The sequence below is a fragment of the Salarias fasciatus genome, chromosome 20 (genome assembly GCF_902148845.1).
Source record: "Salarias fasciatus chromosome 20, fSalaFa1.1, whole genome shotgun sequence".
In the NCBI taxonomy this organism is placed as follows: domain Eukaryota; kingdom Metazoa; phylum Chordata; class Actinopteri; order Blenniiformes; family Blenniidae; genus Salarias; species Salarias fasciatus.
In genome coordinates this window covers 20,752,764-20,780,038 of record NC_043764.1, presented here as the reverse complement: position 1 = coordinate 20,780,038, position 27,275 = coordinate 20,752,764, and the positions used below count along the sequence as shown (strand labels likewise).

The following is a 27,275-nucleotide window of genomic DNA, read 5'->3' as shown; positions in this document are numbered from 1 at the left end:
TACATGCATGAACTGATGTTGTATTGTAAATGCCTCGTGGATTCCTTGCACTTGTGGAGTAAATTCACTGCAAATTGCACTTGTTTTGGATGTGAATCACTTCAAAAGATGGCAGGCGAGTCATTGTGAAATCTCTTTAAATAATGCAATGGTGGGGAGACTGGACAGTATTTTTTTTTTTTGTCAGTTGTGAAGAATTTTGTTCAATTTTTAATGTTTTCATCACCTCATTGAGACTAATATTCAATTGGTTCTGTGAACCACAACTAGTGTGTAGAAAATATTTTAAGTGAAAAAAGAATAAATGACTAATTGCTCAACAGATTTCATTTTTTTTGTCCTTATTTTTAATAGAAAATGTTTGCTTCCACAGGATATCCACTGCCTGGTGGGTTTGAAAGTTCATAACCTGGAATTGCTTTAGTTTGCCTCAAACAGACAAACAAAGGGAAATACAGAGTCCATTTTCATTCATTGTAGACAAAGTTTCACATTTCACAGTAGTTACTTTGCTACTTTGTATTCACCTTAATGTAAATGATTCACTAATTACATGAAGTGTGTGAAAAAATAATACATTTACTTATCTTTTCTAAATGTCAAATCAGAAATAAAAATCATTGTCAGCATAAAAGCAATACATTGAACTTTTGGAACTGAGACAGAAGACTTTCAATAAAATTGAGATACAAGTCAAACAAGAAAAAGTGTAACGTGTAAAATGTGATTTCAGTTCAGATGAGGAACATGGGTCCACTGTTGTAAACGTTCAGCACAACAGTGATTAACCAGAAATGTCTCTTCTGATTCATCTGCAGTGTGAGTTCAGTAAATTTAAAATCGGACTTCCCACATGTGATCCATTCCTTTTTTGAATCACTGGCGCGGCGTCCTGATCGAATCCACAGCGCAGGTCTTTCACTGAAAGAGAATGTTCTTATATTTGGTGTTGGGAATCTGATCTCTGCTCTTCAACCTCCTCACGGCTTCCCTCATGTGCTTTGGCTGGAGAGGTGGCGTGTCTCCCCACTTCTCACAAACATCTAATGCTGCAACAGAAAATAAACTTCTCAACAACAAAATACTGAAATGCAAACTACAAACTCACATGCAATTGAAAGTTATAGTCATGCTTTATCTTTCTGATTCTTCACTTACCTTCTTCAACTATTTCACCAGCAAAAACTTTGGCAATGCCAGACATTGCAATCACCACATTCTGGGACACTGAGGATCCTGTTATAGACTGGATCAACTAGAATGAATAGAAAATAACATCAGGACAACTCTGAAATTTCAAAGAATTAAAGCACTTTGGCAGTTTTCTTACCCTTTTAATGGCAGCTTTAGGAAAGGCAGAACGCCTGTACATCTCGTAACGGTTGAGCTGCTCTTCTGAAAACGATGATACCAAAACCCTGAAAATCACAAAGAACAAAGGGTGAGAAAGTTCCGTAGTCTCTTAGAAATTCTAATTTGCGATGAAGAAAGTTCCTTACTGCATCTTTTGTATTTCATCTTCATCTACTTTGTGTCTTTTCTCCTTTTTCTTCTCTGGCTCGACTTTAAGTCTTTTGTTTGGAGGCTGACCAGATGTTCCTTCCTCCTCATCTTCTCCTGCAGCAGTTTCCTTCACAATGAAAGATGCAAACTGTTTACTTCCACAATAACATCATAAAAAAGCAAAGGTGTCAGAAATTAAATGAGACACATAGGGCCCTCGTGAAGCTTGGTGCAAAACACATAATAAACGATATCTTATGTAGAGTTTATGGAAGAGAGGCAAAGCAGCAGTACTTACAGCCTTGATCTCCTGTTTTGACTGATCTTGCGAGGACGACTCTTTGTTTTCATCAGCAGGTTTTTCTGTGGCGGGCACATTTTCAGCTTTTTCTGATTTGGGATGGTCATCTGGAGCGGCAGCTGTCCTCTCCGGAGCGCCTTCAGATTTAATCCGTGCAGGATCTGCCATGATCACTCGATCCCTTCGATTCAGATCCTGTAGATATCGGTGATGGGGTCAGTTAAATGGCTGAGTGTAACTGTAACCTGAGAAAGTTAAGAGCCAGGTCTCTAACGTGGAAGTTACGAGTATATCTCAGAGTTAGGTTCTTGTGGGGAAAAAAATGGAAACACAATAACATCCGTGCAAACAGGCGCTAAATAACAAAACGCGGGTTAAACCCTAAATGACGACGGGTATTACATGACATACCGATGTTTATGATGCAAAAAATTGTAAAATGTCCAACGTGGCTGTTAGAAATGACACAAACCCGCTTACTCAATGCAGCAAAAATAGTAGCATCGAATGCTAATGCTGCTCGTTTAACACCGGAGCTTCCGGTTCCGGTTTGTATAAACTTTATTAACAATGTTGCGTTCACGTGACGTCGCAATGTACTTTGACACGTGCCACACGAAAATGTACAGCGATGATAAAGCTATTTTGAAAATTTAAAGCTGAATTTATATTGTCTGAAGATTAGGGTTGATACAGTCAGCTGCTGTCTGCACACAGTGGATTCATTCATTCATTCATTTTGACTGAGACAGTTCATGTCTGGCAGTGGTCAGGTTGAACTTTTGTCACACTGACTGTCTGCTGTCACCGGATGAGATGCTGTTAAGTACTATGATTCATACTCGTGAGAATTACACTTCAAGCTTGCAAAACTGACATGAAGTCATACAATGCGCAAGTCATTACTCATAGTAAAGTCACTTCAGTGGTTGTTGAATGTGCAGAATGTCTATCTCAGTTTTTTCCACTGGCTTCCTGTCACATTTTGAATTGACTTGAGTTCACAAAGCTGTCAAATATTCAGATCCAAAATACCTGATATTCTTTAATATTAGTAATCTAGGTCTAGTTAGAGAATCTGGAGCAAAGTTCCCACAGTCAGGACAAAATAGACAGAAGCATATGGACCAAATATTTGGCACAACCTCCCAACTCTAAATGCCTTTCAGACAAGGGTCAAGCTATGTTTCCATTATGCTACACTGTGTCTTTGACAGTTGTCATTTAACTTTTAGCACTTATTTTTCTCCTGTTTTAAATTTTTAATAATGCTTGTGTGCTTTTATATTTTCTTTGTTCTTTGTTTAAGGCATTTGCTGCATTTCTTTTGGTACTTTACTAAATATTACATGTTGTACATGTCCTCTACAGTGTTGTTATTTTTTTCTTCAAACATGACCATTTATTATCTTTAGCTTAAACAAAAATCCGTCGACTGCGCTGCGCATTTTATCATAACAAACACTTGTGCAATCTATCTATCTTGCGCATTTTCTTAATTTTGATAATAATAATAATAATAATAATAATAATAATAATAATAATAATAATAATAATAATGATAATGTTATTAGACTTTTATCGACTGTTTAAATCAAAGTTTAAATAGTCTAGGGGTTATGATTTCACTGGAGATATGAAGACAGATATAATAAGCACTGGATGTGTGTCTGAACGTGTCACCGCGGGGTTCCTTCCCATCCAGATGCTGTGTGAAGCAGCTCGGGCGGCGGTGGCGGGGCTCGTCTGTGCGTGTGTGTGCGGCTGCGGGCTCTCGGATTGGAGATGAAGGAAGAAAGGGCAGTTTCGAGGAAGTGACGGACGGCGCTCGGGGGACTGGTCAGAGGAAGTTTGCCGTGTGCTGGTGCCGTGCCGCTGAGCCAAACTTTTCCCCCTCAAGCGGCGGCAGCACCGGGGATTGGGACGGACGGATCCAGCGGCGGCGGCGGTGGTGGTGGAGGAGGAGGAGGGAGCTTTTTGTTTCCTCGCCACAACACTCGCTGCTCTGAGGAATAACTCTAACAGGGGGGCTCGCACAGGAATTTCACTCCTTTAACCTAAACCCCCTCCTTTTTTTTTTACCTCCTCTTCTCCCCGCGCCTGGTTTGGTGGGGTTTTTTTAATTTTGTTTCTATTTCCTTGGGAGCCGAGATGGGGAAGGAGCAGGAGCTTCTGGAAGCGGCGCGCACAGGAAACCTGGCCGCGGTGGAGAAGCTTCTCTCCGGGAAGCGACAGTCCGCAGGCGGCGCGTCTGGAACCGGGGGAAGCGGCAACAGCGGCGGCTACGGCGCCACCTCTCACCCGCTCTCCAGTCTGCTCAGGTAGGCTGTGGGGGGGAAAAATCACGGAAAAAGGATGGCACAACTAAATCAGAGACACCCAACACCGCCTCAGCCAAACACAGTCCAATCCCTTATTGTAACATCTCTGAGTGGTTTAGGTTGGATCCACAGTTGAGCTTGTTTTTATTGTCAGGGCAGCGCAGGAGCAGTGGCATGCTTCTTTGTTAGCCCACAGCCCCTGTCTTCCTGCCACTTCTACTGTAATCTGCACCAACGGCCTGGGAGGCAATTATGCAACTTAATGAGGGAAATGTGCAACAACGCAGCCTGCGATCTGTTCACGGAAAACCCTGTCGAGATGTATTATTAATAGCTTTCCATTCAGTCTAGACCCGAGCACTCACGGGAGAAGGTGGAGGTGAAAACCTATTGTCACAATCAGGTTGTCATTTATGGGCAGTATTGTCCTCAAGAGTGCAGGCCAGCAGCCTTTTATGTCCATTTGAGGACACTACAGTGACAGTCATTTCACAGAGAATCTGTCTTGCAGGTTGCAAAAGTGAAGTTTCTCTTTTTTCAAGCTTTTGTCCTTTCTTCTCCACTTTTATACTTTGTTTTCTACTCAAACAAGCAGTAAAAATGTATCCGTGATCTTCGTTTATTACTGTCTAATATGCATAAGCAGAGCTTCATCTAATGGGTCAGTTGATAATTATTGCATCAGTATATTAGTTTCACAGTTCAGATCACTGATGCTCTGTACACTGTTGTGTATCTCATTTGGAGCAATGGTCCATCATGATGGAACTCATTAGAGCTCCACAGTGACAGGCTGATTTCATCTGTTAATGTTGAAAGAAGCTACTTCTAATACACCATACCTTATAGCTTTGTGCAGATGCTGGGAATATTAAGTCAGCGGATGAACTATATTGAATCTGATAAGTTCAGTTTCATTTTGTCCTGCAGATGTAATCTGAATTACAGGCTTAGGCATTGCAGGATTGTTGTTTTTTTGCTTTTTGATTAAACATATTGCTCTGCGTCCCAAAATGTTGTGTTATAAAGTCACTATTGTCGAGACAGCCATCTGTGCTGTATTCAATCTTGGCGCCTACCATAAAAGAAACAAACATCTTTGCTGTTGAGAAACAGCCAAGTATTTAAATCTTCCTCTGTCTCCATCGGTCTGCCCTCTTAATAAAGTGAAATATAGCTGCTCCGCTTTACTAGACGCTACATGTCACAGCTTATGAGTGGCATACCAACCTGCATACGTTATATATACTGACACCACGCAGAATGATCATCTTTTAATCAGAAACTATTGACCTGCTCTTCTTTGAGCTCCTGTATTAGCCACATCTAGCCTGCAAGTGTTGAGGCGAATCCGGAGGTGATGCATCACTGTGTTACATGCTGCAGACTGCTCACTGTACTCAAGGTAATTACATTAAACCTTTCTAATCGGAAATCCAATTCGGAGATGTCATACAGTTGAGGCAGACTCCGTCACTCCCTCGCAGGTCTGTGGGCGGACGGAAGAGCCCATTGTGTCATCTTGTTTCATCTTGAGCAATCAGTGTTTGTCAACGTTAGCTCTGGGAAGTTATTTGCCAGACTCTGTAAGGAATAAAGATTGAAGGAAGGCCTCTTGCTTCTGGACTCCTCAGCTTGTAGGACAGGCTCCGAGAAAACGACAAGTTAGAGTATTGACCAAAGGGCGACTTAGAAGGAACTGTTGCTATTGTGTGTGACGTTTGATTGAATTTGCATAATCAGAATGTCAATACCTTGAAGAGCATCGCAGCGAATCGCTGCTGCGGTTCAGACTTTGGTTTTGTGTTTGTTTTCATCCGTTACCAGAGTCTCTCTGTAAGTTATTCATCATTCATTGTTAGAAAGTGGAGGACTCTAATCCTGTCAGAGGCGATTCTATTGTAGTGGATTTTAGCCTTTATTGGTTGCAAAAGTCAGTGTGTGTTAAAAGATATTATCAGTCTTGCTGTATTCCACGTGCGTGGTCTTCCTCATAGTTGATGCCAATAAGGCTCCCTTCATTTTAGCAGCATCAAATAGTAAACGTTTTGTTGATTGTTGTGCATTTTGTGTCAATAATCTGATTGGCTTCATTCCTGTTCTTTGAAGGTGTGTTGTGTGTGTGTCTGCTTCCACTGGATTTCAGGCGTTCTTGCTCTGGAATGGGGTGCGTGTTAAGACTTGTGGTGTTTTTGTAACCAGGCCGCTGTACAGCTCCGCTCTGCGGAATGTCTGCTTTCCCAGGAGGCTTCGTCCCAGCCGTTGCCATGGGATAAACACTGACCCCGGCGTGTTTTAACGCCACCGCTGCCCCCTAAACATTTGTTTCGTGGTGCTCCATCAACACCGAAATGAGCTTGGAAGGGCTTCCTCAAGTAGTAGGGTCATGGTGCAACCTTGATAGGAGTACACTGGAGTTTTGATGACGCGGAAATATGTTTGATGAATTAAAGCTGTCAAAAAGCCCTTTTAGTGTCTGTTTTAGTTCCTGTTTATTGGGAATACACTGACCACGGTTTGTTCTCTGGGCCTCGTGACCAGTTTTGGTCCCAGAGGTGCACAGGAAGTCATAGTCACTAGCACTTCCTGGCCCAGGTTGTCCAAACACAGGCAGCTGCTGGAGTTGGACCGGAGGTAAGACAAGTCCCTGGCAGGGAAAGTGCCTTCCCACTGAGGGGAAATTAAGAGAGGAATGCATGGAGGCCTGGACAGACGCTCTGAGAGCTTAGCCAGATGAGGGCTCGTCTCTCAGCTTCACAGCCATGTCCTTTGTCCCGCTGACAAAGCGCAGAATGGCGCTTTTCATATTCATATAACTCCCAAAAGACCACTCCGGAGCTTCTTTATACTTTTTAGATTTACAAAGAAAATTGAGCTGTCATTGGTATAGAATTGGACCACCTATTAAGAACAGTCTGCTCATTAAGGCTAATGTTTTCCATTCCCGTAAGCCGAAAGAAGTGGAGCTTTCGCAGTGTTTGAAGCTCAAGATACTCACAAAGGTCTCTTGAGATGTATTCTCTCAATTCCGTATCTTTCTGTTTTCTGAACGCAACCAAGGAGAGCATTTTTATCAGTTTGATGACTTGGTCTGCATTTTAAGTGCCTTGGCACAACTGGAGATCATTTCATCCCATTACATTTGCAATTTCTGGCTCATACCGGGCAGACCCGTGCTGTCAGAGCGGTGTCAGCAGAGACAATATCTGCTGCATGAGAACTATCACGCTCTGCCCTTTCAATAACGCTGCCCGGCCCGCTCTTGCTTTCCTTTTCATTAGGACCTGTGTGCATGTATGTGTGAAGGTGCTCTGCGGGACTGGTGTGTGTACAAATGACAGGCTCACAGCAGGGGTTCAGACACTCTCTGCTCTTCACTCTTCAACATAGGAGCTGAAAGCCTACGCCAACTGTGTCTCCCTTCGAGCTGCTCCTGCAGACAGTTGGTGTTAACGCGCAGGTTTCGTCTGTTTTTACACTGCTGGCCCCACATCATTCCACAAGTGTCTGAAGGATCTGGGTAAACAGGAGGCATGGCAGTCACATTTCATCATTTCTTGACCTCTGAACTCTGAGGAACTGTAGCTGGTTCAACCCAGGAGGGAGCAGTCGTAGCTGGGAAATCTAACACCGCCATGTTAGCATTCCTGGAGCATCCGAGTTTGGGATGCTCTGCTCAATGTTTTATGTTCACAGCTCACGTTTGAGTAGTCTGAGAAAGCCACCAGAAAGACACCCGGTAGTGATGAATTCCATGTGTGTGTGTGTGTGTGTGTGTGTGTGTGGAGGAGCAGAAACTTACATCTACAGTGTCCTCTTCACTTAGTGTCACTTCAAACTAATGGTACGGGACTAAAAATAGATTTCCTCTTAGTGGGCCAGGAATCTCTCTATCAGTTTCTCAGGGAAAAGACCACTTTGAAGATGTCTGAATGATAAAAGGTGTAGGGTTGTGTGAGGATGGCGGAAAACACAACTTCGCTGATGTGCTGCTGCTCTGCATGCATGAGTAGATAGACAATAACAACAATGGCTGCTTCCAGAGTGGCGTAACTCTGAACCCGGTCCTCCTGCACTCAAGGTCAACTTTCCAAAAATGCTTAAATGAAAACTATTTGTTTACATGCACATCATGCTCAGAGAACATTAAAATTCAGACAGAAAATTGTGCTAGGAGAGGAGAGGCAGTTAAGGAAAATGATAAACAAACACTATGACTTCTGACAGATGAAGTGAAAAACACAGATAATCTGTTATTTTCCGTGATAGAAATTGATTGAAGTTGAAAGTGAGCGTGCTTGTGGGTTTGAATGAGTGTGTCTGTGTTTCTGCAAGCTCATAACATGACTTTATAAGCATTAGTCTTGTATTTTTCTTCTTTTCTGAAAGAACTCGGCATCCTTTCCAGTTTCCTAAGAAACAGACGTCTGATATGAGACCCACTCGTACATCTGTTTATTTATGTGAACTCTGTTTCACCCCTCGCTCTTGAAGTCCTTATCACGACAAATGGAACAGATAAGGTCTGCTGTGAGATTGTGGCACTTTTTTTTTTTTTTCCTCTTTGTATGGCGTTAATTTGAAAACCATTTATAGGAAGAAGAGGTGCCACAGCGACTGCGTGACGTCAGCCATGGCCGCCCGTCCCGCTCAGGCCTCCCCAGCCCAGACACTTTCAATCCGTCTGGCCTGTGCTGGCTGGCGTCTTCTTTTCTCTCCCACTCTGCTGCTCTCAGCAGTCCTCTTGCCCACCTGCTGGGCCCGCAGCAACCTCGACTCCACCTACGGATTTCAGATGTGCAGTATTTGGAGCCGGGGCAACGGCGCTGCCCTCCGTCAGTGTGTGTGTGTGAAACAGGAAACAAATTAACCCAGTTCTTTTGAAGGAGAGAAAAAAAAAAGAACCCTTTTGTGTTGCGGATTGTGAGAACCTGTAAAAGAGACCTGACTGGAGTGGATTAGTATCAGCATGACTAAGCAGACTGGCAACAGAGGGTAACGGTGAAAGGCACCATATTTAAACCTGCAGCCTGTCATTAACAAGGTGAGAGGAAGATAATATCAGCAGTCACAGAGAACTGCTTTTTGTTTCAGTATTCTACAAAATCAGCCATGAAAACTGGTTCACACACAAACCCTATTTACAGAAGTGGGCTGTCAGCACAACTGAAAATAACTGTGCCTCCATTCAGTGGGATTTTTAAAGAAATCGAGCCCACTCTTTCTCAAAAAATGCTCGGCAGACGCCAGTGTGGACACTCCGGATGTGTTTGGTTGAGCTGTGGCATCTGCTGTGAAATCAGTGTGGGAAAGGTTTGAAGGACAGGCTGTGGTTGAAATCGCTTTTCTCTAGTGTGCACACCCCCATCTTGTTTCCCTCCTTTCCTTTTTTTTTCCTTTTTGTTAAACTCATCCCACTTTTTCAGCCTGCCACCTGCATTTTTCATGCTCGTCATTCTGATTCTGCTGGATCCCTTCGGACCGCTCTGATCACGGTGTCGGGATGCGCGTGGTTTATTCACACTTCCTGCTCTCACACAGATGCACTGTGAACCGCTCACCATGGTGCATTTGTGAGCTCTGAAGACTCAATCAGGCTGTGTGGAGGGCTAATGAGCCACTGTGTCTCTGCTGTTTGGTTTTCCATCGATTTTAACTGGATCCGAACCGGTTTCTTTCGACATTCTCGGTATGTTTATTGTCACGTGCTGCATTTCCACTTGTCTGAAAAAGGATGAGTAGTGAATGAACTCTTCATATCATACTCATACTCATACTCGAAGACTAGTTTTATTCAGGCTCTGAAGCCTTTCTTTGTTGAAGCCTGAACCTGAATGGAAACATATCACAGCGTCTGTGGGGAAATGAAACAGTGGTTTGCTGCATGAGCATCAACTGTTGTTCTATCCAGTTAGAAAACCTTGCACGTCATCAGAACTAATCGTTTATGTCCCTGCTACTGAATATAACCATAATATTCCAACCTTTTTAATCTACTTTGATGTAGCTAATATGGGTTTTTCATTTATTACATTGGTTTGTTTTATTGTTTATGAGAAACAGGCTTTGAGCGCAGCTATGCCATCCAGGTAAATTGAATTAAACGCGGATCACATGATCGGCTGCCAGTGGAGCAGCTGACCTGCATTACTACGGCCAGCACTTTCACTTTTGACTCGGTACTCTGTAAACACTGTAACAATTCTCAATATTCTTCTCCATCATCATTTCAAATTTCAGAACTCTGTACCTTTTCTGACCAAACACCTGCAGAGCTCAAGATGCCACCGTCCGGATCACCTGCAGGAAGTTACAAAACAAGCATGTTGCCACATTAATCAGTCGGTCGGGGAACTGTAACGCTCTGTTTCGGGCTACTGTTGAGCAGCCTAATGCAATAAGAAGTGATAAAGGACTCTTGAAAAATAAACAGTTTAAGCAGCCCCCGAACTGGAAGCACATGATCTGGAAATTCAGCGAGCTGAAGAGGTTCGAAGGCGTGTTAATCACTGACTTCCTATCGTGGTTCCACTGTACATTTCTTGTGTTTTTCAATTTGTCTCTCAGTGCTGTGTAACTGGTGAAACAGGTCGCTCTTTAATTTGGCCTGAAATACATTTAATTGTGAATATGTGCTGCTTAAATACAGTCTTCAGTCCTGACGTGGCGTCTTCAGTTATTTTATTTTGTTTGGTCTCTGGCAGGTGCTCCATCCTCTGCTGAGGAGAAGATGTTCAGGTTGACTGTTTGGCAGCAGGGCATCTGGTTTCAGCGCCCGCCAGCAGTACGCATAATTAGGCACAATTTCCCTCACGGTGGCTGACATGCGCCAGTGGCTGCTGGGCTCGGCGCCCCGGGCCAGACTAATCCCTGGCAGTGTGGTCGCAGCGCTAATAGGCTGCAGGACAAATCTGTTTATTTGACACTGGGCTCACACTCACCTGGGTTTTTATTTGCTTGAAGCTACTCGCTCTCCCATTCCTTTAGGGATCCATAAATAAACAAGCTGATATTTGCACCTGGGATTTGGCGAAAATCTTTTTTTTTTTTTTTTTTTGTAGAAACAGCCACTAAAACTAGTAACTCTGCTTATTTATGATGAAAATATTTAGTAAATATTGTTTATCTCTCAATTCAACTTAGGTTTACAGAATTATGGAATAAAAAACTGCAACAAATGAAGTTTTTCCACTATTCAAACAGCATGGATGAAATATTTTGTGTTACTCTTGTGTAATTTGGACTGATTGAGGACAGATATTTTTATTTTTCCACACTGTCACCAGAATTGCAGCTGCTATTAAATGTATTTGAAAATAAAATCAATCAGTCAAACCTTTTCAGCACTTTTCTGAAGATTTAAGCTATGATTCATATTTATTCATCCATCCATCCATTCTGTTTCATCCAGTTCAGGCTCGACACACAAACAAACTGGTGTCTTAAAAACGGCCTCAGCAGAACCAGAAGCACAGTTAGAGGATTTTATCCCAAAGAAAAGCAGCTCAGCGGTCATACTGGAGTATTCTGAGCTACGTTAGCGTCTGTCGCTAGCCGAGATGTTTGGAGGCTGCAGAGCCGGGTCTCAGACTCGGTGAGCTTCGCCTACAAAGCGAACAAACTGCTGCATTTAATCCAGATACGGTGATCACTAATGGAGGCCGAGGAGTAAGACGGCTGAGCAAGCTGGATCGTAAATTCTCCTGCATTCCAGCCGCCAGTTCGCCATCAGAGAGATTGCTCAGTGCTGGCGACACGTGTTGTCACATGTCAGCGCTCACGTCTAGAACCGTCAGAGGTTGATATACTGGTTTTCCTGACAAAAAAATCTTTAAAAGTGATGTAGCGATGCCAGGGAGGCAAGTGTTCCTGTTGATGAAATACTTTTGAGAGTTTATTTTTTGAGCACTTTATCCTGTCAGGAGTCAACCTGCCTTTGTTGAAAAACATATTTCTTATTTTTCAGGAAAAATGTTCTTTTGTTTACGGAAGAGATGTTCAATTTTTTGGGTGCTGCTGAATCATGAATGAATGACTCATCTACTTTAATGTCTGGCATTTTTCAGAAGGGCAGAGGTAGAGTCATGTCAACAAGAGCTTTATTTTATTACCTCTCCTTATCAGTCTCACCTCAAAAGATAGTCCAGGTTTTTTAGTCTCGAGTTGAATACAGTACTTTAATTGCTGTTATAGATGTTGATAAGTTTGCTCTCTTGACCTATAGAAGACTGGCCTTGACCTGCATATTTGAGTGTTTACATCAGTTTATGATCCTTTGCTCCTTTATTTGAATTGTTGAATTTTGATTTTCTCATTAATCTGTATTTAACTCTGAATTTTATGGGGAATCATTTTGTGTTTTATTTAGCTTTTTTTTAATTTAATGCAATTAAAGGGGTTTTTTTTGCTCTACTTTTTAAAATGAAGACACTTGGCAAATTAATGTAGTGTGGTGCATCTTTGAGTGAATTGATAAATCTTTCCATATGAATAATGTTTCAGTCTATAATGTGATGATGTTCTACCGTTCTAGCTTGATGCTTTGTCAATTGTCTTATGATTAGAAAACAATAAAATGATAGCAGAAAAGGGAGTTTAGGCAGTTTAAAATCCTGTTGTTTATCAGGACTGTTTTTAGAGCAGGCCCTGCGGACCAGTCAGAAGGTCCCGGTGGGTTAGCAGGTGCCTGTGGGCGCTATGTTCTTCCCCCAACGCTGCACCACCATTCATCTAAATGCACCAGCTAATAATCGGACAAATTCACTGGACGTGAGTCAAAAGGCTTTTTAATTCCTGAGCTCAGTGACGTTTGGATTTTAAAACTTTATGTCTCAATCTGCAAACGTGGCCTGCGAGACTCGACATAAAATCTCTTTAGCATGTGTGACTAATATTAACAAAACCTATGTAAACAATACATGAAAGCGGGAACATGTCCTTCTCTCGTAATAGCCGGGCTTTGCACAAACACCAGAATTACAGCCCCCCAGAATCTCTTTCAAACTTCGCCCTCATCCCGCTGATATTCCCTCGGGCAGATTGAGGATTAGCTCAGCCTTTCAAACAGGAATTCCTCAGTCAGTTCCCATGAATGTACCCCCTCCCAAACCAAATCAACTCTGTTTTTGCCCGTCGCCCTGCTGCGGGGCCTAAGCCCCCGTCCCTCGGTTGGGTTGGTCGTGAGCCGTAGTAAGAGGATGAAGTGGATTGCCAAGCACCACTCTGACTCATGCCCTTGAGTGCCACGCTGCCAAAATGCTCAGAGGACGTAACACTTGTAAAGCTGCTGCTGCAGGCAGCTCGGCTAATAGTGGACTGGAATACTATGACAGCACACACACACTCACACACACACACACAAAAGAAAAGCAATAAGCAGACATCTTCATTTGGTCTGCAGGGAGGTGGTTTGATGGGATTAATGAAGAGCCGTGTCGCTGATTAGAGCTGAAATACCGAGGCAGTGAAATAACGCTGCTTTGTGACGATTCGCCGTGATGTGACACTATTGTAACGTCTCTGTGCGACATTTTCATTACGATTACTTCTAAAATTGACAAATCGGTTTCGATCAACAAGGGAGGAAATGTGACAGTTACTAGCTTCATCTGGTGAGCAGAACAGTGAGAGATGGCCGCTCTATCTCAGAAGTAACAACGAATTGAACCGATTAGTGATGTGAAATCTCTAACACTCTTAACAACATGAAAAAAAAGAACAGTGTCACAAACTGTGATCAAAGGTGGTTGATGTATATTCCAGGTGCTAATAATTTATTATTCACATGTACATATGGAGCATATGTTTCTGAGTCATAGTAATGCCAATTTTAAACTGAAATAGATATTACTTACTGATTACCTTTAATACGCTGTCAAAATCTTTCTGTGGTACGACTGTAGATTAATGACAGTTGACCTCATGTTATTTCTGACTGACGGGCCTCTTTAAGCTTATAATAACATATATTGCTGCCACATCTGTGACTTTAGATCGAACGCACAGTATTGTGATCACTTTTCTCCTGCAGCATGAAGCACAGGTCTGACTGTTCTCCTGCTTATGACAGTGTGTGCAATAGGATCAAAACGTCACGGTAATCAGGTGAATAATCGTGCACTGCTCTGATCATCATTGCTGCCCTCTGGCTGATTGGAGAAATCCTTCAGTTATTGCGACTGCTCTGTTCGTGTTTATGTTAATTTGTATATGGGTTTTTTTTTTTCCCCCCCTCTAAGCAGTTACATAACTATTTTATCTAGGACAGCGACTAGAGGTCTGTTTCTCTCTTGTTTCTCCCCCCGTTTGATGTTTTCACCGGCCATGCACAAGACAATGCTGCTGTGTTTCCCCTGCTGAAAGAAACAATGAATCCAGAGCTCTGTAAGTGTCTATAGTATGTGTGATGGTTTAAGAGCTGACATAATCTTAGCTCGCACATATTCCCCTCCTTTGACAGAAAATTATCGGTCCCCAGCATTTCCTCCCATCACATCCCCCCCCCTCTGCTCCAGTATTTCCTCCCAGCGTTGCTTTTGATGTCCCATGACTGCATGACTTGGTAAGATGAGACCCAGCAGGCCCGCTGTAAGAAATAAACAGCTTAGGTTGTGAGTAGTAGAGCGCTCGCGTCCCTTTGTGTGTGTGTGTGTGTGTGTGTGTGTGTGTGTGTGTGTGTGTGTGTGCTCCGTCAGGCTTATTGTTCTGCAGGCTACGGAGCCCTTCAAGACACTTATTTAATGAGACGGCTCTGACTGTGTAATTGCAGGCTGCTCCGAGAGCTATAATGGGAGATGTATTTTAGGGGGACAAAACAGCCATTACTGCGACAAAATCGGAGCTGTGTGCGCCGAGCAAAGTGACTCAGTGGCAGTGGAGCCCAGATACAGTATGTGCATCTTAAATATCCCGCAGCCCCGCATAGCTCTTGCCGAATATGTTATAGATCAGTGTCTACTGCACTGGACTCCTGGAGCTGGCGCTTAAGTTAATTTCAGCTCTAAAAAAGATTGACAAATAGTCCGTGCGGCTTTCTTTTCTCCAAAGGCTTCATTCATAGAAATGGCTCCCTATAGCATCAGATCGGAGTGAGTACTAATTCACGAAGCTCTTCCAGCAGCCCAGTCAGGATGGAGCTGTGTTTGTTTAAAGCGTTTTCTATAATATATTTCTGAGGTTTTCTTTTTTTAAAGCACAAAAAATGCCCCCATGTATGATTGATTCTCTGCGAGGCCCAGCTGTTTTGCTCTAATTCTCTTTCTGTATAGCAAATGACTCTGGTCCCTGATATTTGGTTCACCAGTGCTGGGATTTCCTTGTCACATGATTTATTTAGGATGTGTTAAGGTCTTTCAGAGAGCCTCACATCCCGTCCTGGCACTCAGTTTCACCAGACATGCTTTAGCTTCTTAAATTGCTCGGCCCGTCCCTCTCTTTTCTCCCCACCACGTCGCTCTTTGCAAATGAAAAGAAACGAACCAATCCGGACTGACAGCCGGGTTCAGCCCGCATGAATGAGAGGTCTGGACCAATGCCGGCCTGTCTTCGCTCTCACCCCTTCCGTGCCTTTTGGCTCCCAGCCAGCGCTTTGTTTGTTGTGCGTAACAAAAGCCTTTTTTTCTGTCCCAGAATAAGCAAGCTTTGGTTTCACAGAGTTACTGTAAGATAAAAGCAACATTAGCTCATCTTAGCCGCTGCTCGGCGGCGATAGTGCACTGTTCTCCTGGTTTCCTGCACCGACGTTGCAGCTGGTTGAGTGTTTTTCACAGCCGACGTGTTTCTCTGGGGAGGCCGCGCCGCTCTGAACTCACCTACATACTTGCTGGGCTGTGATGTGAAGCAGCAGCTGTGTGAGAACAAGACCCCGAGATAGCAATCACAACATAATCAGTCACACCCACAATTAAAGACTTTGCAGAGGGATCGGCTGTGTTTGTTTGGCGCGGTGCGTGTGCGTCGGTGTAAAGTGACAGAGCACAATCACTGCATTCAGGTGCACAGTTTCCCCACTTCGCTTTTTCTTCCTAAGCTTCAACACACTCCCTGCAACTTAGATTTGAAATGAATCCTCATCAAATGAGTGTGACAATATGACCACAACCTCTGTTTCCAGTTCATGTGTGTATGACCAGGGCTTTTCTGTGCAGACTTTGCATCTTCCCACTGTGTAGGATGCAAAAAAGCAACATTATACATTCAAACAATGAAACTAATGAAGAGTTGTCTTTTAGGTAACACTTTACTTGAAGCACCCAGTATGACACATTATAAGTAGTTATAAACACTCATAAATGATCACAATGCTTTATAACTAGGGTTAGGGTTAGGTCCTGGCATTGTGATCATTTATGAATGTTTATAACTATAGCTAGACATGTTATAATGGCATTATAATGCTTTATAAATGTACTTATAATGTGTTATACAGGGGGGCTTCAAATAAAGTGTTACCATAAAATGCAAAGATTTTCAAATGTGAGACAGTTTGGTGGGAGAGTGAAACAGATGAGATGGTTTTGTCCTGCGTGGAGGACGGGAGAGCGAAGAAGAAGAAGTGAGGGAGGACATGGGGGTCCTGGAAGATCTGCTGTTGCAGCTCCTAACTGTAAAGTGCCAAAAGCAAGAAGAATCTTCTGAGAATATCCACAACCAGTCTAAGATGTCAAGTCATATTCAGAGTAAAATCAGTTTATGAGATTAGCAAAGCATTTTTTATTTACTCATGACTTACTTTGGTCCTGAGACATGTGTTAAGTAATGCGTGACCTTAAAATAACCGTATATGTGTGTGTCTCTGTATTGTCTCTGTGATGAGCTGTCCTGGTTGTAACCTTTCTGTTAATGGTGGATTCAGTGAACTTCAGCTCGAACATGACTTTGCACAAGAAGAACCTTCCATATATAGATAGATCAGAAATGTCTCTCTAAACACCTGACACATAAGCAACTTGAATTTCTTTTTTCATTCTTTGTAAATACCTGTTTTTCTCTTTACCACTGCTGTTTGTGTGTTTGTTTTTTGGAAGCTCTAACGATCATTTCTCCTCAACAGTATCTGGAGAGGACCCAATGTGAACTGTGTGGACAGCACTGGATACACGCCGCTCCATCACGCCGCCCTTAATGGACACAGGTAGATCCATGATAAATGACTTTGGGAATTGGGAGAAAAGCCCGTTTCAGCTCTGGTGTTTATGCTCTGAATGAAATGAGGTCTTCCCTCACTAACAATTGACCCTCCGGGACCAGAGCTCTATTGATTGGCTGTTTGCCGAGGCTGTGCGTGTTTATTAGCATGGTTCATTCTGACCTGCTCTGTCCTTTCATTCGCTCATCTCCAGCGACGTGGTGGAGGCGCTGCTGCGAAACGAGGCCTTGACCAACATTGCAGACAACAAGGGCTGCTACCCCCTCCACCTGGCTGCGTGGAAGGGGGACGAGCACATCGTAAAGCTCCTCATTCACCAGGGACCTTCACACCCGAAACTCAACGAGCAGGTCTGAAATCGCATTCAGTCCTCTGTGTCAGCATGCATGCCTGTTGTTTTTTGGTCAGTCTTGCAGTTCTGGTTTTGTTTGTTAGCTGTTAATTCCTTTAGGGAAGGTAGTTGTGAGTTCATGTCATTTCTGAATTGACTTGTTCTGCAATTTTTTTTCTGACTGTGTTAACTTTTTTATCTTTATGGTATTGTCTTACTCATGGCTTTATACTAGCGGCCCTTTACTCAACACGTTTGTTGGCCTCTATAACGGTGTCGTAATAGTTTATTCATCCATCATAGGAAGTTAATTTTGTCCCCAGTTGAAAAAAAAAGGACATTTTTAGAAACAAAATGCTTATTTTTTTTTCTGCAATTTCCAGTTCAGCATGGCATGAGCTGTCTTAGAATGTGACTGTCAAAAGAACACGAGAGTGCATTAACCTCAGCGCATCATGAGTCTGACTTCTCCTTTGACAATGTGATTCTTGGAAGCGCTTTGACGCCATGCTAATGTGAAGAGTGCCTGTTTCCTCTAACCATTTTAACTCCTATATCCGACATGTCATTTGGTTGCTTACTGCACAGACCGTCCTCCAGATAGAATCCATCTCTGGCCTGTCCTGTTTGGGATGAGGAGAAATGACCCATTATGAGCTTTGTAAACTCATAAAAGTGATACAAGCCACTTTGAGACGTAACTGTGAGGTCAATTGCACGGCACGGCATCTCATTTTGTGTCATTTCTTCCTTCCTGTTCATGACTTCTGATTGTTGATTAACTCAAAGCTGATACATATATGTTTTTTTCTTCTTTTTATTCAGTTTGATTCATTTGTGACCCGTCACTCATTCGTTCATTGCTTGTCCATCGACCTATCTTCTCTTCCTCCCTCCCAGAGCTCTGTAGACCATAAAGAGTTCAAACGCTGTGGGCCCTTTGACCCCTATATTAATGCCAAGGTGTGTACACAGTGCTGCAGAGAATGTTTTCCCCTCTGAAAGTGCCTCTTCGCTGTTCTGCTGTGTCGGCTTGCTGTGCTTGGGTTCGGTTGTGCTGCTGCTTCAGAGGCCATTCTGCTGAAGAGATATGGGGAGGCTTTTAATTTCACTCACTATCAATCGATCTCTGCTCTCTGCTCTTTCCACCCATGTTCTCCTCAGATATCCAGTTTCACTGAGATTGTGTGATTAGCACAGGTAAATCTGCCACCGATCGCAGACATTAATCTGTTTGCAGTATGTCGTAGGAGTGTTATCCGTTTCATCGGGATCAAGGTTTTTTTTCATGCTTTAGATCGACAGAAAGTTCAGTATATGTTAAAAAAAAAAGCAACCATATCGCAGGTTGTCGTGAAAAATCTTCTTTTGTTGTGACACGTTTTAGATTGATATAAACAGTTATCATGTTTTCCAAACGGTATATCAGTCGTAATGAAGTCTTGTTGCCAGGATTCATGTCAAAACCAACTGATGAACAAATGTTAAGCTTAACCCTCTAAAATAGATGTAAATTAACTTATTGAACCCATTTTAAAGTTGAAGTGTATTTCAAGACTTAAAATCACCATATAGATATGTATATTGCATGCCAGTTGTACAATCAAATTGTTTGCATTATGTCCCAAAATGTCACAAATTCCACCATTTCTAGTTGAATTATTTTTAAATCCTTTCGAAAGATTGTTTAAACATTAGTTTTTTATCAGATTCAGTAACCAGTAACGGGAAGAAAATATGGTTTGTTCTTGCCAAGGTGCAGTCACAGTGTTATGTTATGAGAAATGCTACAAAAATGACATCTATTGCAATCAGCATAAGAGTTTGTACTGTCATTATTGTGTATAACAGAGGAGAAAATTTAGATTTGCACAAGTTAGCAAATATGGATGCTTTTCTGTTAAATGGACACAATACATGTTAAAAAAAGAAGACAGTTGTCCTACAACTAGAACTGCATGATATGCTCTATATTAAGTATTTTATGTGGCTCCATTTCTGAAAGCGCGAACGCTGTGATCTGAAAGCTGGTGCTCAAGAAACACATCAGGCTGCTTGAAAGGCAGGCTTTAGTTTGCTCAGAATTATTCAGTGGCGCTGTGCAATTGAAGCGTGAATAGCAGCAGAGTCTAAAGAGCTCCACAGAGACCAAACACAGGATGCGACAGGCTTTCAGAGGCACCGTCTCCTCGCACTAGATTATATTTGATCTGCACAATGGAGGAATTCCCGCTGCTGTTTTGACACAGCAGTACATTTTATGATCTGTTGTTTTGAGATTTTTCTGCAGGTACAAAAAGATACTATATCAGTTTGTTAAGAGGCATTGTGTTGCATCTGGCCTGGTGAGGTGACTTCCTGTGGAAGTTATGTGGCAGAATATTTATCACAACAGTACAATGTTAAAACTGTCAGTGTGAGTGCAAAGCTGACCGGAGGGCAAACCTTTCAGGTTTTTTTCTTTTTTGGGGATTCAGATTATTATTTTTTTTTTTTTTGTTTGTTTTTTTTGGACACATTGCGATATCTGTTTTGACTAGGACTGTACAGTATATTGAAAATTTGTCATTATAGCAAGATCAACAAGCAAAATATACACATTACAATTTCTGCATTTTGTCATGCTCTGCATGTCAGCCTCTCAGATTAGGCCATATTGCTCTGGATTCTTGGATTCAACATTTCCCCTTGAATGATTGTATTTATCACTAATCATGTTGTTATTATATTATTTGACAGGAATGTCACATATTGAAATCATTGCAGTCTGTGTGGGGCGGAGCGAAACAACATAAAAACCATTTGTAGTCTTCTTAACAGTCGACAAATGTTATTGATAACAGGAAAAAAAAAAGGTGAAACCCCATCTTTTAAAGTAAATATCCTGTTACATTTTGTCTTAAATACATTGAGGCTTTGCAGGGATTGTGACTGCGCTAAATGGAACTAAACCCTGACCCAGTCCTCAGTTCTTAACTCGTACTCAACCAATGCCCCAGATATGAGTTTTAACACCAAAGAACACCAACGCTACAAAAATAACAAATGACACTGAGCTGATCACAGCCGTCCCGTCCGAACGTAATAGTAATAAAAACACTAATAAAAGTGGCTTCTCGTTGTCCTAAAAGTAGCTAGATGCCATCAGTTAATTTCTGAAATTAGTAAAGTTCATGTAAAATTAATTGACTCTGTGGAACAGAAGAATAACAGCCACTTTTCTGGAATGCAGAGTATTTGCGCACGCATGAAAAGGTCGTGGTCAGTAGTGCGTGAATAGATAATAACAATGACTTATTCCAGAAGGCTGCTTTGGCTACTCACACGTTTTGAATTTAACAGTACTTCTTTGACAGATTGCATGTTTACTTCACCATCGTCAGCAGAGACTCTAACATCCATCAGATACTGACTGACCTATATTTGGACGTGAACTTTGGTACTTTAGCAGTCTCATGATGCTGAGCAGCCGCTTCACATGATCCATCACATTCACACACACACACACACACACACACACACACACACACACATTCTTAGTGAGAGCGACGATTGGCAGCTTGAGGTTCGGTTCTACTCGAGGACAATATGACCGAGAGACAAGAGAGGGCGGGGAATCGAGCCCACAACCTTCCAATTGGAAGCCACACCACTCTAATAACTGTCAGTGAAAGACAAGGGGCTTGAATGTTTACGCCGTACTGTTGTCTGTACATGAGCGTACGCTCTCACTCGACAAACAGAAACAGAACCATGAAATCATGAAGTTGCAACGGTTCAAATGAAGTTTCAGTACACCTGCTGTACCTGCATCAGGTCGTCCGCATGACTCAAACTCTTCCCCGAAAATTAGAAAATGAATTGACTTTAACTTCCACACATGAATTACTTCTATTCACTCACTCACTGTTTTGTGTGAAGCAGCAAATTTTAACGAGCAGCGCTGAGAAGTTTCAGCCTGTGGATGTCGGGACGTCTCCTTTGGTGGAGTGGGTGGTCTTCCAGTTCCAAGGGTGGTGGCCAAGTGTCCTTGAGCAAATTAGTGAATCTCACGTTGCTCCTGCTGGAGATGGACCACCTTACACGGCAGTCCTTACCTTTTGATGTGTGAGTGTGTGTGCAGTGTGAATCTGTTGGGACCACTGTAGATTCTCTCAGGGCGGCTGACATGACTTGATGACTCTTCTTGTTATAATAATCATAAAAATACATTTTTTTACTGAAATTATTTAGTTAATATACCACCCTTTCACTCCAAGAATATCGTATTTCTTTCACTGGCTCAGGAGGAAGTGACGGCTTTCTGTGAAGCACCTGCAGTTTTCCAGGAGGGAAGCCCGTGTAGCAGCCTGTCTGCCGCGGCAGGACGGCGGCGCTGACAGTATCTCTGACAGCGTGGGCCTCGCACTGGGTGCTGTGAGCAGCGTGAACACGCTGGCCGCTCGCTGATTTGATTTTCTGCAGGCAGAGCTGGAAACCCACCCGGGCCTGTAGATAAAGCTGCACACTATTTTTGTACATTGTCACATTTCCCCAGGACTAATCTTCTTAGCGTTTGGATGGGAAGGCTGGACTTCTTATGTATGTCAGAGTGTGAATTCTCCTGCAGTGGTTTCCTTTCGGTCTACCCTTCCTTGATGGGTTTCTCTCTTTGAGCGAGGTCTTGAACTCTTTTTGGATAGTTTCGGGGGCGCCGCTACCTGGTCAGGAGCCTGAATAATTGACACAGCGTTATGAATAAATCAGAAACACGGACGCTGTGTGGTTGACCCGGCCGGGGTTGTGGTCACGGTTGATGGCGTCATGTGACTCAGTGGGTGCGTCCTGCCTCACGTCTCATCACACTCCGCTACCAGAGTCGCCATCTCATGAGGAGGAGGAAGAGGAGGGGGGGGGGGAGGAAGATGGGAGGGTTTCAGTGTACCCTTCGACTTGCATCAGCATCAAAGAGAGATTGCCATGACACGCTTCTCTCTCTCTCTGTGTGTGTGTGTGTGTGTGTGTGTGTGTGTGTGTGTAAATGGGTATATGCCCCCTCCTCCTCCTCTTCCTCCTCCTCCTCCCACCTCCCAGAGCTTCCTCTGCTGAGGAGAGGAAGAGGTGGGACGTTGTCATAGTAACAGTGTCACGGTTTATTGGTCCTCCCGTGGTGCTGAGCGACCCAGTGGAGAGATGCTGTGTTTGTGCAGAGTAAGCCTGTGTGTTTGTGTGTGTGTGTGTGTGTGTTTGCGGTGAGTTTTTCCAGAGCCGGTGGAGGACGACAGACTCGCGGCTCCTAATCACGGACACCTGAGAAATCAGTTTGGACTGGATCCACTCCTCTGTCGTCCTGGGGCAGGAAGAGAGCCAGACTGCTGTTTATTCATTACACCGCTCTGACGGTGTCCTCTGTGTTTTGGTCACTTTCATGTTTCAGGCACCTTAGCAGGAGAGCGCTGACCGCAAACTGACCTCTCCTGACCTCAGCGATTGAATGTCGAGGTTACACAGGGTCAGCGCATGCTGCTCTAGAACAGGGCTCTTTAGCATTTCTGGCTAGATTAGGTTTGTTTCTTCACCTGCAAACAAACATTTTTTTTTTGCAGCTGCAACCTTGAAAATGAGGATAACAGCTCATGAGGCTGAGTGAATAACCGCTGACATATATAACTGGATCTGAACTACAATGTATTGTGTTTCATAATTAGAATTCATAACTTTTGAACATTTTATATGTTTACATACTTTTGAGCCCTGTTATTCTTTCTGGACTATTTTTAGTAGATTTTGCCATTTTAGTCATTTCTTTCCCTTGTTCCCTTCCTGGCGGTTCGAGATGTTTGGCTGTTGTGGCGCTCTCCTGCTTTTTGAGCTGTTTTAGACATTTGGGCTACTTTCGTTCAGCCATTTTTAGCAATTTTCGCCACCTTTAGCTGTTGTATGTGAGGCTGCAAGGGTGCAAATAAATAAACTTGAAATAAGGTCAAAACATCATCAATAATTTAATGTAATTTTTACTACAGAGGAGCTAAAGAGAAACAGCAGCATAGCCTTACAGGTTCAGCCACAAATGTTTTTGTTGTCGTTTTAAGACAGTGAGGTTTTTGCAATTTTGAACTAAACCATAAATCCTGAATTACACTTGAAAATTATTTAAATGAAACCATTTTATGTTTATATTTGATAGGCTGATGTATTTTTAGGCGATGGCTAATGCTAATACTCTGCAACATAGGTGTTTGCTTTACTTGTATTTATAGACCCGTATCAAAAAGAATATATTGTTGTGCCTGTTCCCATGAAGGCCCAGGATAACATCCAGACATAAAAGCATGTGTACACGGTGCACTTAGCTAAGTTAGTCAGTTTTAGCCACAGTTGACAGATGTGTTTGCCTAAAAGCTGATGTTTTTTTCCTTTTTTTTTCTGTGTGTAGGCAATCAATAATAAATAGATCTAACCAGGCCTCATGCAGACTTGGTCTTATTTTTAATATGTAGTAAACCTTGTGATGTGTTCCCACAGGGCTACAGTCATAATTTAACAGTTGAAGCTGCACTTATTATGAACTTTAAACATCGAAGCGTTCATATATGTGAGAGAAAATCTGTTAAAGCGTAACAGCTTCCCACTGAATATCTTTATAATATTTATGTCAATTTAAAACCAGACATTTTCCTGACACATCATACTTTTTACTCCCCTCTAACATGATATGGGGAAACTAAGCTATTGATTCATCAATAATAAAGATAATTATTCAGCATGACCTTATAAAGTTGTTTTTTCCTTATATTATTGTTTGTTTTTTAGAAGCTTTTCATAAATATTCATCAGTCCGGTCATTAAATGCAGGCTTGATAGAAGCCTGAACAGATGCATGTGGTGATTCTCATCGCTGACCTCCTTTTGGTTAATTGGCATATCTTCTGTGTAGTAATAAGTAGGGATATTGCCTTTGGTCTGCGCAGATTCCTATCACGCTACCTCTCGCCCAGTCCTCATCTTCCTAAATAGGTCACTTGTCTAATACTAGATATTTCTGACCCAGGCTTAAACGCACTGCGCCGGATCCTGCACACCATCGAACACCATCAAAAAAAAACCACAGGCTTGAAACAGGTTGAAGAAAATTAAAATTAGAAGAGATGTCTTCACAGATGGAAAAGAGGATGTGAAATAAACTCAGAGCATAGCAGTCTCTCAGGCCGATGTTCAGCGTTTCAGAAAAGCTGACGGGGGGAAGTTTGCGATGGCAGCAGCAGCAGCAGCAGGGGTATATTTTTATATCTGCTCCCCTCGTTATCAAGTGCAGCAGAGTTTCCTGTCCCTCCTCTGGGCGCGATGTTTGCAGCCTGACAGCGCGTTCATTTATTCCCTCTGTCTGTCACCGTCCTCATCATCCTCCCTCCCCTTACCTTCTGCTCTTCACTCGTCCTCCGGCGCTCCTTCCTGTCTCCGTCCTGCCAAGAAGTGGCTTCTTGAAGAGCCCTGAAGGAAGTGTTTTGTCATTTAACTGGAGGATCACAATTTTTTTTAATGTCATTGTTTAGTGCACGTGTTCTGTTTCACTTTAACCGGAAGAAGGGAGATGGGATTTACCGTAAGCTCTTCAGTGCTTATAGACTGGGTAGTTGTGGATGTTTTTTTCAGAGTGAGTCCCATTTAATTAAGAGGATATGAAGGGGAGAATATGGTTTCCTGTAAAAGTCAGGAAAAAAGTCCATAGCACGGAGAATTACAGTCTGTGGCAAGGAGCCAGTTACACATTCACTTCATTACGGAAAGCCTGTTTGCACTGCAAGGCGTGACTGTGTTCACATAAATATCCATTATTAGAGCCAGCTTTTACATTATTGCTACCGTGCATTTATCACAAATAACACTTTAGGAACTACATCACAGTTCCAGAGCAAATGAGGGAATATACTCTTCCCTGCAATTTACTTCTTAACCAAAAACAGCAGGAAAAACTATAAGAAGCAGATTAACTCTGTCTATAATTCAAGATAATTACGATTTAGTATCCAAGTATGCCTCTGTAGGAATTAGGATGATTCAGTTTATCATGTTTTATGTGATTTCTGAGCTGTTGAGGATCAAGATGTTTTTATGCATTGTGCTCTGCATGTCAACATTTTTGGCCAACCGGATGAAAGCCCGACACTGCCCTACATAATTTCATACCTGGTGGCAAAAAGATATCAAAACCATAAAAGTCAAGGAAAACTGACCAAAAAAAAAACCAAGTCAGCAAACCGCTCTGCTTCTGAAGCGCTGCTGATGATTCAGATGTGCTTACGATTCAAAAATATAAAATAAAGAGAAAAGCTCCTCTCATGTTTGTGTTGTTTGTTTATTGATTGCAGAGCTAAAAGACATTCTAGGGTCAGAATGAAATTATATAAAAAAAAAAAGAGGGTAGGGTTACATAATTGAAACCAGGAAAATACACTCCCACAAACTGAAACCCTGCGTCCTTGTGTGAGATCTCTGGTTTTGAATGAACACTCGGGAGCCAGCGGGATTTCAGGCGGGCAGCTATGGATGCTGGCTTACACTGACTGCGGGCAGCCCTTTGGCATACTAGCTGCAACAGCTGCTCAGCCCACCCCCTCCACCACCACCGCTACTACTACCACCACCACCACCGCCGCCGCCGCGGCCGGGGGCCAGGCTGACGTAACCGCTGCCTTGCTCGGCTGCCAGCCAGCGCGTCACGTGACGGAGGTCGCCAGTCAGACCGCGTTACCGTCTCCCGGCCCCCGGGTTGTGAGAATCGTAGCGTCCTCCCCTCTCCGCATCTTTTTCCCCTCATCCGTCTCAGGAGTGAACGCAGCGTGAAAACACAATGGGCCGTAATCTCCAGATGTTCTCGGTTAGAGCAGGGTTTGTCAATCAGCAGCAGACAGCGGTGGAGATCTTAATCTCTTCATGTCTGACATGCGCCGAGGTTCTAAATCAGGATGAGGTTGCACGCCCGTCCGCCGCTCTGCAGTGAAGATGGGATTTTCATAAAAACTTGAACTGTCCAGGAAGTCTTAGCAGCGCCGTATGAATCCTAATCTCTTTCCCAGCCGGGCTGCGAGTCATCGCTGCCATTTTGTGAAATAGCTTTCAGAGCTTTTTCTTGTTGGTACTTGATTGTTTGATTCCTCACAATGCCGGCGTTAAGGCAGAGAAGATAAGGCTGATCCTGGTTATTATGCAGTGAAATGTAACGTTAAAACCCTCCCATCGCTTCTTATATAACAACATGAGAGCGTTTTCAACTAAAACTACAAATTGACTGAGGACACTAGTGTTTTGAAAAAGGGATTTGTTTGCCGCAGAGCATTAAGTCCTCTGAAATTGGATTTAAACCAGGCTAACCATTTTTAGTCCCCTTATGCAATTTTTAGATTTTTTTATTTTATTCTATTACTTTAATGGCATGATTCTTCTTATTACACATGAATATTAATGCAGCTCTCGAACATTTAGCCATGTAGATTTGACTTGAAATACCTGAGTGTCACATGGATGACTTAATGAAGAGATAAAATGGAAAACATAACACTTTCCTCCTGTCTTGCTTGTGATTGAGTAAACTTTAGCTACTCTAAAGAGGCCGCGCCAGAGGTGTTTGGGTGTCTGTGGAAGTGAACGTACCCTGCGGTGTTCGGCCTCGGCCTGCACGACACGCTAAGCTCT

The 27,275-nt window shown here is 42.8% G+C and overlaps 2 protein-coding genes across 7 annotated transcripts in view; one reads left to right on the top strand and one right to left on the bottom strand.

Moving 5' to 3' along the window:
* Positions 1-83: 83 nt before the first annotated feature.
* On the bottom strand, positions 84-5,631 carry taf11 (TAF11 RNA polymerase II, TATA box binding protein (TBP)-associated factor). 2 transcript variants are annotated; one of them, XM_030117790.1, is made up of 6 exons: positions 5,627-5,631; positions 1,802-1,999; positions 1,500-1,630; positions 1,331-1,418; positions 1,159-1,255; positions 84-1,049 (listed from the first exon to the last, which is right to left on the bottom strand). In XM_030117790.1, the coding sequence occupies exons 2-6, from the start codon at positions 1,970-1,972 to the stop codon at positions 919-921; spliced, it is 618 nt and encodes a 205-aa protein (XP_029973650.1). In that variant the 5' UTR covers positions 1,973-1,999; positions 5,627-5,631; the 3' UTR covers positions 84-918. The 2 variants fall into 2 exon arrangements, with proteins under 2 accessions (XP_029973650.1, XP_029973649.1); XM_030117789.1 differs by lacking the exon at positions 5,627-5,631 and adding an exon at positions 2,216-2,340.
* Positions 3,554-27,275, top strand: part of anks1aa (ankyrin repeat and sterile alpha motif domain containing 1Aa) — a 73,304-nt gene continuing 49,582 nt past the window's right edge. For 2 of the 5 annotated variants that reach the window (XM_030117786.1, XM_030117785.1), the window contains exons 1-4: positions 3,556-4,125; positions 17,177-17,257; positions 17,466-17,622; positions 18,504-18,566. In XM_030117786.1, the coding sequence (XP_029973646.1) occupies positions 3,956-4,125; positions 17,177-17,257; positions 17,466-17,622; positions 18,504-18,566 (471 nt within the window). In that variant the 5' untranslated portion in view covers positions 3,556-3,955. Of the gene's footprint in view, positions 4,126-17,176; positions 17,258-17,465; positions 17,623-18,503; positions 18,567-27,275 lie in introns of all 5 variants that reach the window. The other 3 variants (XM_030117783.1, XM_030117784.1, XM_030117787.1) reach the window with 3 other exon arrangements.

What these genes read in the sequence shown, in the direction of transcription:
- taf11 (XM_030117790.1), bottom strand. Translation starts at nt 1,972, where the DNA reads ATGGCAGATCCTGCACGGATTAAATCTGAAGGCGCTCCGGAGAGGACA. An exon ending in GATGAAATACAAAAGATGCA is followed by an intron (nt 1,419 to 1,499) that starts GTAAGGAACTTT and finishes TGTGATTTTCAG; the next exon opens with GGTTTTGGTATCATCGTTTT. An exon ending in CTAAAGCTGCCATTAAAAGG is followed by an intron (nt 1,256 to 1,330) that starts GTAAGAAAACTG and finishes TATTCATTCTAG; the next exon opens with TTGATCCAGTCTATAACAGG.